Genomic DNA, 15,628 nt, shown 5'->3' with positions numbered 1-15,628 from the left:
CGTCTCCTTTCTGTTGCTGTCACGTGTACATCATAGGCGGAAGTGACACTCGACATCTTGATGCGGAAGAGATTCAGAACAATTGAAGATTTCACCAAAATGATAACAAAACACTAACCAGAGCTAATAACGTCGTGTTGTAGCTATTGTACGTTGATCTATTGAGACTAGAGTAAAGTTTTATTTTGGCAATTGTACGTATCCAGCAACCATGGCTAATAACAATTTACAGGTGAGTGAGTGTCCAGCCAGGGACAACAACAAACGAAATTAGCCAGCTAGCTAGGCTTGCTAGCTAACACTGTATTCAAGTCTACTGTTTCGGATGGCGTTAATGCTTAGATTTGTCTAGTAAATATGACTCTTGACGCAGGTGCGTGTGTGAGAAATGTTTCATTATTTACTCATTTCATTGTGACATACCTTTCTAAAATAAACTACACCAAATGACAGTGATATCTGGCAGAACAAGATGTCATGCGAATGCCCTTCCCTCTTTTGTTATGGCTCTTCTATAACATTGCCCATGCATTGTGTTACAGAAAGCCATAGATCTTGCAAGCAAGGCTGCAGAGGAGGACAAAGCTAAAAACTATGAGGAAGCTCTCCGGTTGTACCAGCATTCTATTCAGTACTTCCTTCATGTTGTGAAGTGTGAGTTGTCTTATATCTCCACTTGCTGTTTACAAGTCTTAATTTGAGAAATACACTGCAAACACAGAACATACACATACATTGTTATTCTATTCACTTTAATTTGGTAATATACACACATGCCAGTTTATTAGGTACACCCACCTAGTATTGGTTCGGACCCCCCTTTGCCTTCAGAACAGCCTGAATTATTCAGGGAATTCTATAAGGTGTTGGAAATGTTCCACAAGAATGTTGATCCATGCTGACGTGATGGCATCATGCAGTTGCTGCAGATTGGACTTTGCGTCACCATGGACCAACATCCCTGTGGAACATTTCCGACACCTTGTAGAATTCCCCGAATAATTCAGGCTGTTCTGGAGGCAAAGGAGTGTCCGACTCGGTCTAGATGGGTACATTCATGCTGCGAACAGCCCATTCCATCTAATCTCAAAGATGCTCTATTGGGTTGACAACTGGGGACTGTGCAGGCCACTCAAGTAATCTGAACGTGATGTCATGTTTCAAGCAGTGTTTTTCCGATACTCAATTGTCGTGTTGGTGATCACGTGCCCACTGGATACGCTTCTTGTTTTTAGCTGGTAGGAGTGGAACCCTCTGTGGTGGTCTGCTGCAATGGCCCATCCGTGACAAAGATTGACGAGTTGTGTTTTCCGAGATGCCACCAGAGACTGCACACAACTTTTGCACTGCGCTGTTAGCTTGCACAATTCTTGCCATTCTCCTTCAATGTCTCTCATCAACAAGCGGTTTTAGCCCACAGGACTGCCACTGGATGTTTTTTGTTTGTCGCACTATTCCCGGTTAACCTGCACTGTCGTGTGTGAAAAGCCCAGCAGGGTGGTCGCTTCTGAAATGCTGGGTCCGGCATGCCTAACACCGATGATCATACACCAATAACACCACGCTGAAAGTTCCTTAGATCACTAGTTTTGCCCATTCTTTTTATTTTAATTTTACCCCCTTTTTCTCCCCGATTTCGTGGTATCCAATTGTTAGTAGTTACGATCTTGTCTCATCGCTACAACTCCCGTACGGTCTCGGGAGAGACGAAGGTCGAAAGCCATGCGTCCTCCGAAACACAACCCAACCAAGCCGCACTGCTTATTAACACAGCGCGCATCTAACCCGGAAGCCAGCCACACCAATGTGTCGGAGGAAGCACCGTGCACCTGGCGACCTGGTTAGCGTGCACTGCGCACGGCCCACCACAGGAGTCGCTAGTGCGTGATGAGATAAGGATATCCCTACTGGCCAAACCCTCCCTAACCCGGACGACGCTAGGCCAATTGTGCGTCGCCCCACGGACCTCCCGGTCGCGGCCAGCTGTGACAGAGCCTGGGCGCGAACCCAGAGTCTTTGGTAGCACAGCTAGCACTGCGCCACCCAGGAGGCCCAGTTTTGCCCATTCTTACGTTCAATCAAACTAACTGAATGCCTCAATGTGTGTCTGCCTGCTTTATATAGAAAGCCACGACAATCACTGTCTGTAGGAGCAAACCATTTTTGTGAATGGGGTGGTGAACCTAATAAACTGGCCGGTGAGTGTATGTGTTCACCTTTGATCTTAAAGTTTGGAATGAAATTGGAATGACCACAGGAGGACCTCTGGGTAAACATAAATAATTTATTAAAGAAACTGTTTAAAAAAAAAATTCACTTTCACATTAAATGCCCGACGTGTGAGGTGACTTAGGGCATAATGTGATGTGACAACCTGTGGTCCATTTCCTTTTCCTATAGATGAGGCCCAGGGAGACAAGGCCAAGCAAAGCATCAGGGCAAAGTGTGCAGAGTACCTGGACCGAGCAGAGAAGCTGAAGGAATACCTTAAGAAGAAGGAGAAGGCTCCTCCAGCCAAGCCTGTCAAAGAGTCTGGGTCTGATGACAAAGGGTGAATAGGGCTGTGGTGGTCATGAAATTATGTCAGCCGGTTATTGTCGTGCAAAAGTCTGCCGGTCTCACGGTAATTGGCTGTTAATTAACATAGGATTAGCATTTCCAGGCCTCCATGCATACAAGCCACAGATGTGTGTTTTTGTAACATCTACATTTTTTTTAAAAGTATAATAAATCAACTTAATATACAATAAATCCATTATTTATTTTAGTCAGGTTTAAAGAAACAATATCATATGAAGTAAATGTATTTCAGAAGAACAGAATATGAGTTGGTCTACTGGCCTACAATGTAATCTTGTCTTTACTAATATGTAAAACTAGTTTTGATTTAGAATGGCACATTTTCAAATGGGCAGAAAAAGGGGAAAAAAGACATGGCGAACATAGGCCGCACGCTTTCCCAACGGTTCATTTTGTAGGCTACTTTGGTTTTATAATGGAGCATGTGCTTGATATGAGCAGCTGGGAAATAAGAGAACACTTATTTCACTCCACGCACAAACCCCTGTTGGAAGTATGTGGACACCTGCTTGTCGAACATCTCATTCCAAAATCATGGGCATTCATTTGCTACTATAACAGCCTACTCTTATGGGAAGGGTTTCTACTAGATGTTGGAAAATTGCTGCGGGGACTTGCTTCCATTCAGCCAGGTCGGGCACTAATGTTGGGTGATTAGGCCTGGCGCGCAGTCGGCGTACCAATTCATCTCGAAGGTGTTCAATGGGGTTGAGGTCAGGGCTCTGCAGGCCAGTCAAGTTCTTCCATACTGATTTTGACAAACCATTTCTGTATGGACCTCGCTTTGTGCACGGAGGCATTGTCATGCTGAAACAGGAAAGGGCCTTCCCCAAACTGTTGCCACAAAGTTGGAAGCACAGAATCATCTAGAATGTCATTGTATACTGTAGCAATAAGATTTCCCTCAACTGGAACTAAGGGACCTAGCCCGAACCATGAAAAACAACCCCAGACCATTATTCCTCCTACACCAAACTTTAAAGTTGGCATTAAGTATTGGGGCAGGTAGTGTTCTCTTGGCGTCCACCAAACCGAGATTCATCTGTCGGACTGCCAGATGGTGAAGCATGATTCGTCACTCCAGAGAATGCGTTTCCACTGCTCCAGAGTCCAATGGCGGCGAGCTTTACACCACTCCAGCCGACACTTGGCATTGCGCATGGTGGTCATAGGCTTGTGTGTGGCCATGGAAGCCCATTTCATGAAGCTCCTGACGAACAGTTATTGTGCTGATGTTTTTTTTCCAGAGACAGTTTGGAACTCAGTAGTGAGTGTTGCAACCGAGGACATGCGATTTTTTACGAGTTAAACGCTTCATCACTCGTCGTTCCCATTGTATGAGCTTGTGTGGCCTACCACTTTGTGGCTGAGGCGTTGTTGGTCTTAGACGTTTCCACTTCACAATAACAGCACTTACAGTTGAGCGGGGCAGCTCTAGCAGGGCAGAAATTGACAAACTAGATTGTTGGAAAGGTGGCATCCTATGACGGTGCCTCGTTGAAAGTCATTGAGCTCTCCAGTAAGGCCATTCTACTGCCAATGTTTGTCTATGGAGATTGCATGGAGGTGTGCTCGATTTTATATACCTGTCAGCAACTGGTGTGGTCCAAATAGCCAAATCCACTAATGTTTTATATACGGTGTAGTTAGCAAGTTGAGTACTACCATAAAATGTGCAGAGTCATAAAAGGAGATTTACTGCGGTCATGACTCATGATTGCCAATGTGGCGGTAGTATGGTCACCACAACAGCCCTAAGTGAGCATAATGAATCCTGAGATGCGTTATAATCCTCACCAATCCTTAATTTGGTTCTGATTCTTTAGTCTTTTGGACTGTTTATATAATTTTTGTGTTGCCTCCTTATCAGTACAGTGAGGTCAAAACGACTTTGCTTTTTCTTTTGCAGGAATGAGAGTGATGAAGGTGAAGGTGACCCAGAGAAAAAGAAGTTCCAAAATCAACTCTCAGGTGAGTTATAGCATCAGCTACTTCCCTTTTCAGCATTTTGTGTGAGGCTCATACAAGCTTTGATGTTGCCTTTTGACACTGAATCTGCATTTGATTTGTATGGAAAAAATGTATATACATCGTACTACATTTCAACCACTTCTATCTATCTACTATATGTCTTACAGGTGCCATCGTCATGGAAAAGCCAAACATCAAGTGGAGTGACGTAGCTGGGCTTGAGGGTGCAAAAGAGGCCCTTAAAGAAGCTGTCATCTTGCCCATCAAATTTCCTCACCTCTTCACAGGTATGGATTATGTAATTCAATCAACACATAACATTCTAGATAATAACGCATGTATTGTGACTTGCAGCAATGCATCTGAAGAGTAAATTGTTTTAGTCTTGGATAGCATTAACTATAGAAGTCATGTAATTAAAGAATACATGAGTATGTTTGTCTTTGGTGTCCAGGAAAGCGGACTCCATGGAGAGGGATCCTGCTCTTTGGCCCTCCTGGTACAGGAAAGTCTTACCTGGCCAAGGCTGTGGCCACAGAAGCCAACAACTCCACCTTCTTCTCTATCTCGTCATCTGACCTGGTGTCAAAGTGGCTGGGGGAAAGTGAAAAGTGAGTGATGGGGCAAAGAGGATGGGCTATGCAATCAAATCAAAATAGTATTTGAAGGATATTGCTCATACATACCCATCTCTATCCTCTTCATTCTTCTCCCACACCATCCATTGGCCTCCTATTTACTTGCCGCCACTCTTTCTGTCATCAGGTTGGTGAAGAATCTGTTTAGCCTAGCCAGGGAGAACAAGCCCTCCATCATCTTCATCGATGAGATAGACTCTCTGTGTGGCTCCAGGAGTGAGAACGAGAGTGAAGCAGCCCGCCGCATCAAGACTGAGTTCCTGGTCCAGATGCAGGGTGAGAGTTTACGCAAAGCTTGGCCTCAGATCCTGTTTACCTTGTACCTTGAGTAGTGACACAACTGCTTCGTCCACTGTGTCGTTTAGCACTGAACCTTTTTCTTTCTAAGGTATCACCAAAACAACTAAACTACACATTTTTTGGCTTTCCATTTGACTGGACCAGCTGTCTATTTTAAAGCGGTTTCTCTCTCTTCTCCCAGGTGTTGGAAATGACAATGATGGAGTCCTGGTTCTAGGAGCCACAAACATCCCCTGGACATTGGACTCTGCTATTAGGAGAAGGTCTGTGTATATGTATCTTTTGATGATCTCAAGTCCTTTATCTTATTGTAAAGATGTATTATTCCTTGGATATTTACCCATTGACTCTTGTTAGACAGATTGTTAAAGATTAGAACTAAAGAATGAGATTCCCTCCTGTCACTTGCTGCATCACCATATGTCATTCCCGTATCAGATATCACAGCTGTCGTGTTTCTGTGCCTCAGGTTTGAGAAGCGGATCTACATCCCTCTGCCTGAGGAGCACGCCCGCTCCTTCATGTTCAAGCTACATCTAGGCTCCACCCCCAGTGAGCTCATTGAATCAGACTATGTGACCCTTGGTAAGAAGACGGAAGGCTACTCTGGAGCTGACATCAGCGTCATCGTGAGGGACGCCCTCATGCAGCCAGTCAGGAAAGTGCAGTCGGCCACTCACTTCAAACGGGTAAGTGACATTCAACAGAGGCGGGGCTCAACTAGGTGCAGCAAATCTTAATTGATTTAATTTTCAGCATCTAATAGTTTTGAAGGAAGCATTGAATGCTCTGTCAATGAAACGTCAGTAATCACAAATCCAGTTCCGTCCATGTCTTCTCCTGCATACACCCAGGTCCAAGGATCGTCATGGAACCATCCCAACCTCGTGGTAGACGACCTCCTGACCCCATGCTCACCAGGAGATCCAGACGCCATAGAGATGACCTGGATGGATGTTAATGGGGAGAAACTCATGGAGCCTGTTGTTTGCATGGTGAGAAGAACCCCAAAAATGCTAACTGATTGGACTGGGATGATACCTGTGTTGCGATTCTCGTTAGTATCGTTGCAAGGAAACAAAACATGAAGCGGATGTAACTTTTTTGGGGGAAACAGCCCTAATGTTGGGAACAAACATCATTATGTTTGTCATCCAGAGTCACATTTTAGTTATGTTCCAAGCTAAATCACACTATATTTTACATACACCAGGTTTTTAATATCCAAACAAAGATTGTTTGATCTGCTTCGCATTTTCATTTCTGCAAAAATATTGAGATACTGGTATCGTCCCAGCCCTACTAATTGACCTTTGTGATGTGCTGTTTACAGGCTGATATGCTGAGGTCACTGCACAACACCAAGCCAACTGTGAACGAGCAGGACTTGGATAAACTCAAGAAGTTCACAGAGGACTTTGGTCAGGAAGGCTAACACTCAACCAGAGAATGCAAACCCAACTTTCCTTTCTCTTGTCCTTTTCCTCCACTGGTTCTCAGGCTTGTATTTACTACTCTACTTTCTCTCCAAGTTACAAAGGGGTTTCATGTATGTTGACTTGTTTGCTTATTCTGCTAATACATACGCATAGTACATTACTTTTTTCTTTTTTTTTACAAAGCCAGATAAGGTTGACTAATGTTTAAGATGGTGATGGTCTCAAAGAATATGGATTCAAGCAATGTATTCATAGTTTATGCTTTAAAACACTAAAGTGTCTGTTTTTGCCTTGATGGCATCAAACTAACAATGCATGTCATGGTGCATTACAGCAACTCCTCCAAAAGGCCTTTACTCCTTGAAGTACATCTATGACTTGACAAGATAGATGAGGATTGCAGGTTTTGTTGTACTGTATGGTGTTAGGACCTAGTTAGTTTACTTGACTAGGACCTAGTTAAACTTGAACTTTAACTAGGACCTAGTTAAGTTTTTATTTATTTATTCATGTTGTATCCAGGAAGGGCTAAGTCTGTAACGTTCACTCTGTGTTGGTGGAGTAGCACTCATTGAAGCGGACCATATCATGATTAAATATCAGCAACTTTAATTTGATTTTAACTTCCTTTCATTGTCTTTTTTTGTACAATATTCATATTATTTTGCTGTAGGCTGTTTTTGAAAGAAGGCGTTAGTCTGAGTTCCTTGCTGTTCAACAGCAAGTAAAAGTACTTTGGGATGGGTGGGTGGGGCTATGTTATAATTAAATAAAACCCAATGATTGATCTGAAAGATGAATCGGTAATTGAGTGTGCAATAATGTTTGGTCATTTTTTTTAACCTGTACCCCTTCAATTGTACTTCATACATTTTTGCCCACTTCAAATGTTTTGTACAAGTTGTGCCTTGAAAGAGAATCAATGTATATCCTCTCTCACTTACTACTAAAGCCGATGAAACTTCAGACACCCTATGAAAGAGACACATATTCAGACAGTTACTTACTTATGATTGTATACATTTCTTTCTATAACCTCTGACTTAAAAACACAAATGCTATAAATCTCAATGTACAGTATAGTCATTCATTCTCATTTGAGCTGTTCACAAATATTGTCTGGTCACTGGGATGAGATTAGTGTAGTGTTGAACAATGCTGAGCAGGGAGGGGTTTTTCTTCATAAAAGAAGAATGGTCATTATGTTTTCTTTTGAAAATACTGTTAACATCTATGGCTGTGGGGTTTCCTTGAAATATATATTCAGGTTTTTTTCTGGGATGTTCCAGAGGTATCCAGTTGTTCTAATCTTGGTGTATATGTAAATAAAAATATTACTTATTGAAATTACTGATGTTTGGTTTTACTTTACACATCTTTGGATGGTTGTATATTTCAATACACTAACGTTCAAAAGTTTAGGGTCACTTTTCAATTTTCTTGTTTTTGAAAGAAAAGCACTTTTTGTCCATTTTAAAATAACATCAAATTGATCAGAAATACAGTGTAGACATTGTTAATGTTGTAAATGACTATTGTAGCTGGAAACGGCAGATTTTTAAAATGGAAAACCTACATCGGTGTACAGAGGCCCATTGTCAGCAACCATCACTCCTGTGTTCCAATGGCACGTTGTGTTAGCTATTCCAAGTTTATCATTTTAAAAGGCTAATTGATCATTAGAAAACCCTTTTGCAATTATGTTAGCACAGCTGAAAACTTGTCTGATTAAAGAAGCAATAAAACTGGCCTTTAGACTAGTTGAGTATCTGAAGCATCAGCATTTGTGGGTTCAATTACAGGCTCATAATGGCCAGAAACAAATACATTTCTTCTGAAACTCGTCAGTCTATTCATGTTCTGAGAAATTAAGGCTATTCCATGCAAGAAATTGCCAAGAAACTGAAGATCTCGTACAACTCTGTATACTACTCCCTTCACAGAACAGTGCAAACTGGCTCTAATCAGAATAGAAAGAGGAGTGGGAGGCCCCGACGCACAACTGAGCAAGAGGACAAGTACATTAGTGTCAAGTTTGAGAAACAGATGCCTCACAAGTCTTCAACTGGCAGCTTCATTAAATAGTACCCGCAAAACACCAACGTCAACAGTGAAGAGGCAACTCCGGGATGCTGGCCTTCTAATCACCAAAATGAAAGCGAGACAGAGAGCATTGAAAATGTGAAAATTATGTCAAGATGACCATTTATTTGCAAATGTTGATGGCAAGGAAATACATCACTTTTCAATGCGTACCTCCGGACGGCATTGGAGACAATGTGTCCCACCCTGATTTGACACCCCTGATATAGCGTGTCATTCACAAAACACTGGGATGTGACCACAATGCATAAGAGAGTAATATTCTGATATTAACAGTGGTGCGAATTGGAGACAATGTGTCCCACCCTGATTTGACACCCCTGATATAGCGTGTCATTCACAAAACACTGGGATGTGACCACAATGCATAAGAGAGTAATATTCTGATATTAACAGTGGTGCGAAATACCAGGGAACGGTGTTGAGACAAGCGGTTTGCCCAGAGACCCAACATACAAGGCCCTGTCATGCCAAAATGTGTAAATAATCTATGGAATGTGTGTATGAAGTAGTCTACATTTTATACTAACTGGCACTGTTATTAATTTGCTCTGGACTATGTTAAGAGCATATCATGGTTAAAAGTGATTCCTTTTTCAAACACCATGCGACATCAAGCGGCTCCCCTTGAGCCAAGGTGAAACTCAGACGTTGCTAGGATTCACAAATAGTTTCCATAGTGAATTCATGTGGATTAAAATAATTTAATAAGTAAATTGTTAAAATGTCACACAACCGCTAAAGAGCAATAAACACTGCATTAAGTCTGCATAACAAAATGTTTTCCATTTGAAATGTAAGGTATAATGGTTTTGTGATTACATGAAAGCAGTTTGCCCCATAAAGCTCTACTTCATTTGATATCAAATAAATATAATCTGTTATCAATTATTGTATACAATGTTCATGTCTAAAAGGAAACACAATCTAGTATTCCAAATGTCTGTACAAAGTGGTGTAAGAGTTAAATAAGACTTTGAAATTGAATATAAAAGGTGAAAAACCAGTGGCTGATGTGTTCAGCGACAAATAGAGGCCACACACATGTTACCTAATTAACATATCCAGTTAAACAAAGTGCACATAATGTAATGACTCAATAAATATCATTAACATAAAAAAGACACATATTTAAAAATGATTTTAGGAGTGGCGTAAAGTCAAAACAATTGAAATGTCAAGGAGTATCATTCAGTTCTGTTGTAGCAGCTTTAAATGTAAGATTAGCCTGGATGTTTGTGCATACTCTAGTTTACACATGCATCTCCTCCTCACCTCTCACATGAGGTGAGATAAAACAAAAGACATGGTTCAACAGCTGACAATGAAATAATAGGAAAACCAAGCAATAATCCTAGAGCATAAATCCTAGGTTCACTTCCAAAATATCCTTCCATGTTCAAGGAATGACAATAACCAAATAAAGGCAAGTGAAATCTCAAATGCAAAGTAGATGAAAAATGAGTGGAAAGCCTCAAAAGAACATTGGATTTAAGACAGATGTGTAAAGTGAAGAATCAGGATTTTACAAGCTCAGGCATGTTCCAATAAAACTCTAGTCCCACTCTTAATGACCACTCTACTATATAAGGCATCAGTTAGAATAATTTACATTTGCGAGACCTGAAAAGGATAAAAATAAGTTTAAATATATCAAAACCTTCTCTTCAGATGTGCATAAAATATCACATAATTTGTGTTTCTTCAAACAAAAGGCAAGCTGCAAAATAGCTACTGTACCTAATAGAAAGCGCTACAGCGTTAATATACATCAAACGCTTTGGTAAGGGCACAAAAGGAGTAATTTACTGGCACATCACAATCAAACCTCATAGGTGAACATAGCCCAACCATCACATACATGTAACTCCTCCATCTCAGTCACATGGCTACAGAAATGCAGCTGCAGTGCTGCAAAAATGTGGGAATGGTGCGTGTCAGTTAGGGATAGGTATCGTTGTAAACTGTTCCAATGAAGACACTAGAAGACAAACAGAGACCCAATAGCCAATCCAGTCACAGCTCCAGCGAGCATACTGAGAGCCACGTCTCCTCCATCATCACGTTGACGCTCGTGAACAATAACCTGGTCCATTCCTTGTGGATCCCTCATAGGATATGCTCCTACAAACCATGGTGGGAAATATGAACTGCAGTTAGAATGGTGAAAACTTCTATATTGCTAAAATAGTCATTGAAAGATAACATCCATTAAAAGAATGAAGAAGCATTTAAATCAATGTAATTATCAATGTAACCTTGCAGACCTAAAAGTGGGCATTCACCCAGTGAGTACCTTGGTACTGATAGGGGTATACAACCGCGTTAGGCTTCCCATCTGCTGAATAAATGATCTGTGTGCCATGAGGAGGAGCTGGGGCATAGCCCCCATAAGTGTCCGGGACATAAACCTATTGGAAAGGCAGAAATGACCTGTCATTATGGGAGAGTACCACCACCACCACCACCATAACTAGAGAGCATGTATCCTAAAGCACAATATATAACAAACACCATGTTATATAGATGTATTATAAACTAAGGCTTTACAATGGTTTCACTAAATCAATGTAAGTACACTGAACAATTTATTTTAAACACAACAAGTGTTTGTCCTGTTTCATGAGCAGAAATAAAAGAACCCAGAAATTTTCGAAATTGAGCAGAAATGTGTTTACATCCCCATTAGTGAGCATTTGTCCTTTGCCAAGATAACCTGACAGGTGTAGCATATTAAGAGGCTGATTAAACAGCATGGTCATTACACAGGTGCACCTTGTGCTGGGGACAAAAGGCCACTCTAAAATGTGCAGTCGAGTCACACAACACAATGCAACAGATGTCTGAAGTTGAGGGAGCATGCAATTGGCATGCTGACTGCAGGAATGTCCACCAGAGTATTTAATGTTAATTTTTCTAGCATTTGGCAAAACGTCCAACAACCCCAGACCATGTGTAACCACACAACCCCAGGACCTCCACATCCGGCTTCTTCACCTGCGGGATCATCGGAGACCAGTCCCCCAGACAGTTGATGAAACTGTGGGTTTGCACAACCGAAGAATTCCTGCACAAACTAGCAGAAACCATCTCAGGAAAGCTCATCTGCGTGATTGTCGTCCTCACCAGGGTCTTTACCTGACTGCAGTTTGGCGTCGTAACCGATTTCAGTGGGAAAATTCTCACCGTCAATGGCCACTGGCACGCTGGAGAAGTGTGCTCTTCATGGATTTACCCCGGTTTCAACTGTACCGGGCAGATGGCAGATAGCATCTATGGCGTCATGTGGGCGAGCGGTTTGCTGATGTGAACAGAGAGCCCCATGGTGGCGGTGGGTTTATGGTTTGGGCAGGCATAAGCTACGGATAAACACCACCATTTAATTTCAACGATGGCCATTTCAATGCACAGAGATACCGTGAAGAGATCCTGAGGCCCATTGTCGTGCCTTTCATCTGCCGTCATCACCTCATGTTTCAGCATAATGCATGGCCCCATGTCGCAAGGATCTGTATACAATTTCTGGAAGCTGAAAATGCCCTAGTTCTTCCATGGCCTATATACATTCACCAGACATGTCATCCATTGAGCATGTTTAGGATGCTCTGGATCGACATGTACGACAGCGTGTTTCAGTTCCCGCCAATATCCAGGAACTTTGCACAGCCATTAAGAGGAGTAGGACAACATTCCACAGGCCAATCAACAGCCTGATCAACTTTAAGCTAAGGAGATGTGTCACGCTGAATGAGGCAAATGGTGATCCCACGAGATACTGACTGGTTTTCTGATCCACACCCCTACATTTTTAAAAGGTATCTGTGACCAACAGATGCATATCTGTATTCCCAGTCATGTGAAATCTATAGATTAGGGCCTAATGAATGTATTTCAATTGACAGATTTCCTTATATGAACTGTAACTCAGTAAAATCTGAAATTGTTGCATGTTGCGTTCATATTTTTGTTCAGTGTAAATGTCAAGACAGAATTCCAAGTGAAATAGCATAAGACACTGTGCCACACTGACTGCTCAAAGTATATTCACAAATGTAAAGGATAGGCAGCAGGCTCACATGTACTTATTCAGAATACAGAGGAGAGGCAGAAGCAACAATCTTCAGCGCAAAGTCAATCTGAGGATGAGCGACCACCTAAAATATAGATAATCTCTTTGGAATGTTTTGAATGTGAATTTAAAAAATATACTAATCTATTAACTAATCTAACACGGTCAATAAGAAGACTGGGATATGAAGGCTGAGGGTCTTGGCAGATCAGTAGAAACTCACAGAGCTGACTCTGGCATCCTGGAGAGCCATGGTCCATACACTGAAACAACAATAGGAAAACAAGAATTGACATGACTTATCAGCAGGCTATCCAATATAGACACAACTAACCACAGTAATATTGATTACAATGGGAGAACTGTCTTACAAAACATCATCTGCACTGTCTCCACAAATGCTGATGACCCGTCCGTCTCTGCAGACTATCTGGAGCAGGGCATTTTGACTCCTACCCTCTGGTGGGTTCAGATCTATTGACAATGAAAATGTGAATGGAACAGGTGATTGATGGGTTGGTGCAAATAAACTATCCTAGGTCTAGTTGAGAGGATAGGATAGAAAAGTATAACAGATGTAGTCAAATACCTTGACATGCAGTTGCACTGCGAATGTTAATGCTGTCCACTCATGTGGATCCCATCCTCCATATCTCACCGGTGCTGGTCATCAAAGAATACCAGCCACCCATCAGACCACAGGTCAAACCAGTTTCTCTTCCACCGCCGCAGAATAGTGCCTGCATCAATTGTATTAAAATATTGTAGCACTTAGTGCAAACACAGGTCTTAAGCCCCAAAGTCAAAGAGCAATGAGGTCATCGTGATATGGAAAAACTCCATGAGGAAATTCAGTGAAGTACCAGGAAGAAACGTTCAACTATAGAAATCAAACTTATTCTTGACCACACCTTGTACCTGTTACATTGGTAGTTGGAAACATGACAAGCACGATGCATGGCTAACAGGTTTCTGACATTTGTGTGCTGTACAGCTCCACTTACTCTGCCGATGAAGGAAGCCACTTTTCACAATCGACATCCTTAGGTCACACTGAAAATAGAATACATAGAAAAAAAATGCTTACTGCATATAGCGAAATCCATTTAACTAAATTGGCCTTCCTAAACCATCACTGATCCCTATCTAGTTAGCTACTGTAGCTGTTTTAATCAATAAATCGACTGGTCCTTAATTAGAATGATGGGAATTGTAGTTTATATCAGTTCTATATCTACGATTATAAACTGGGTGGGTCGAGCCTTGAATACTGATTGGCTGACAACCGTGGTATATCAAACCGTATACCACAGGTATGACAAAACATGTGTTTGTACTGCTCTAATTATGTTGGTAACCAGTTTATAATAGCAATAAGGCACCTCGGGGATTTGTGGTATATCGCCAATATACCACAGCTAAGAGCTGTTCTTATGCACGACGCAACGCGGAGTATATACCATATCCCCATGTGCCTTATTGCTTAATCACAACACACACCACCTACACCAGAGAGGAAGTTTACTATATTTATCTAAACTCATTGTTGACATTGTCGGGTATGCTAACTAGCTAAATTTGTACTGTCTGTAACGTTGCCTAGCTAGCGGACCTATTTACGTTGGCATTTGACCCTTTGGTCATTAAAACTATTACGTTACTTTGAAGTTTGTGCTGACAATATTTCTGGAGATTATAATATGACTAACGTAAACTCACTCACTTTTGTACATCGCCTTGGTCCGTACAATTGACCTTATTTTAGCGCCCCAAAAATGTAATACTTCCAGATCAACTGTAATGTCAATACCGAAGTAAAGCACAATTTCTCCCCTTTCCAACAGAATTTATGCCGAGACCTCCACGCTGCCCGTTTCTGCATGATTGAAGAAGGCAATGAGCTCCTTCGGGTCTTTTTTAAAAATGGCGGGTGGGGGAGCGAAACTAATGCGTGGTTGTGAGGAGAGGAGATGTGTGGGAAAACGCCTTTTTTTTCACTCGATCTGTCCAACTTATCACCTTATCGCCTCTAAAATGTAAATAAAACAATATAAAGAGTTTATATAATGTGTCATTACATACCTATTTGAAGGTTTGTGTCGAATTTGAATCGGGCTTTTAGGGCGGTGCTAAAGTGATCTTAGAAGTAAACAGCGACTTTGAGAGTGACGGTCGCTTACAGTGATGGCGCAAAAAAATAACTAGGTATCCCCCTTTACTGTCCATTTCTTGTTTTTAAACGATGAGAGAAATGCTACACCTGGTGGAGAGCGATTGTAAAACAGGAATAGTTGCTTTATGCGTGCTGTACGTTACGGCATGACACGTCACGATGTAACGGAGGGTCATTTTTAAAAACTTTTCTCCAATACTATAGAGCCATTACCATGACGATCAACGCTTAAATAGAAACGTTGATAGTTGTATCTAAAATACTAATTGTGGAACGCTGTTTTCAAAGCCCTGAGACGACAAACTTAGCTAACTGCCTCGTTTTGAATGTCATAATCAATATCATTCTTCTTCTG

The 15,628-nt window shown here is 41.6% G+C and overlaps 2 protein-coding genes across 2 annotated transcripts; one reads left to right on the top strand and one right to left on the bottom strand.

Moving 5' to 3' along the window:
- Window positions 1-19: 19 nt before the first annotated feature.
- Window positions 20-8,275, top strand: LOC123996990 (vacuolar protein sorting-associated protein 4B-like). The gene is made up of 11 exons (XM_046300903.1): window positions 20-232; window positions 543-654; window positions 2,401-2,551; window positions 4,490-4,551; window positions 4,719-4,838; window positions 5,006-5,162; window positions 5,317-5,465; window positions 5,671-5,752; window positions 5,959-6,178; window positions 6,344-6,484; window positions 6,823-8,275. The coding sequence occupies exons 1-11, from the start codon at window positions 212-214 to the stop codon at window positions 6,922-6,924; spliced, it is 1,317 nt and encodes a 438-aa protein (XP_046156859.1). The 5' UTR covers window positions 20-211; the 3' UTR covers window positions 6,925-8,275.
- Window positions 8,276-9,729: 1,454 nt separating this feature from the next.
- LOC123996491 (pleckstrin homology domain-containing family B member 2-like) lies at window positions 9,730-15,431 on the bottom strand. Its single transcript, XM_046299857.1, is given in 8 exon segments — window positions 9,730-11,155; window positions 11,328-11,442; window positions 13,324-13,363; window positions 13,472-13,574; window positions 13,690-13,730; window positions 13,732-13,840; window positions 14,105-14,153; window positions 15,183-15,431. Coding segments are annotated over 7 exon segments (588 nt in total). The 5' UTR covers window positions 14,142-14,153; window positions 15,183-15,431; the 3' UTR covers window positions 9,730-11,012.
- Between the last annotated feature and the right edge of the window lie 197 nt (window positions 15,432-15,628).

Source organism: Oncorhynchus gorbuscha, linkage group LG15, assembly GCF_021184085.1.
Source record: "Oncorhynchus gorbuscha isolate QuinsamMale2020 ecotype Even-year linkage group LG15, OgorEven_v1.0, whole genome shotgun sequence".
In the NCBI taxonomy this organism is placed as follows: domain Eukaryota; kingdom Metazoa; phylum Chordata; class Actinopteri; order Salmoniformes; family Salmonidae; genus Oncorhynchus; species Oncorhynchus gorbuscha.
This window is presented reverse-complemented; position numbering and strand designations above follow the sequence as displayed.

Coding starts and splice junctions, on each gene's coding strand:
- LOC123996990 (XM_046300903.1), top strand. CDS start 212: ATGGCTAATAACAATTTACAG. Junction 655..2,400: donor CTTCCTTCATGTTGTGAAGT/GTGAGTTGTCTT, acceptor CTTTTCCTATAG/ATGAGGCCCAGGGAGACAAG. Junction 6,485..6,822: donor TGGAGCCTGTTGTTTGCATG/GTGAGAAGAACC, acceptor TGCTGTTTACAG/GCTGATATGCTGAGGTCACT.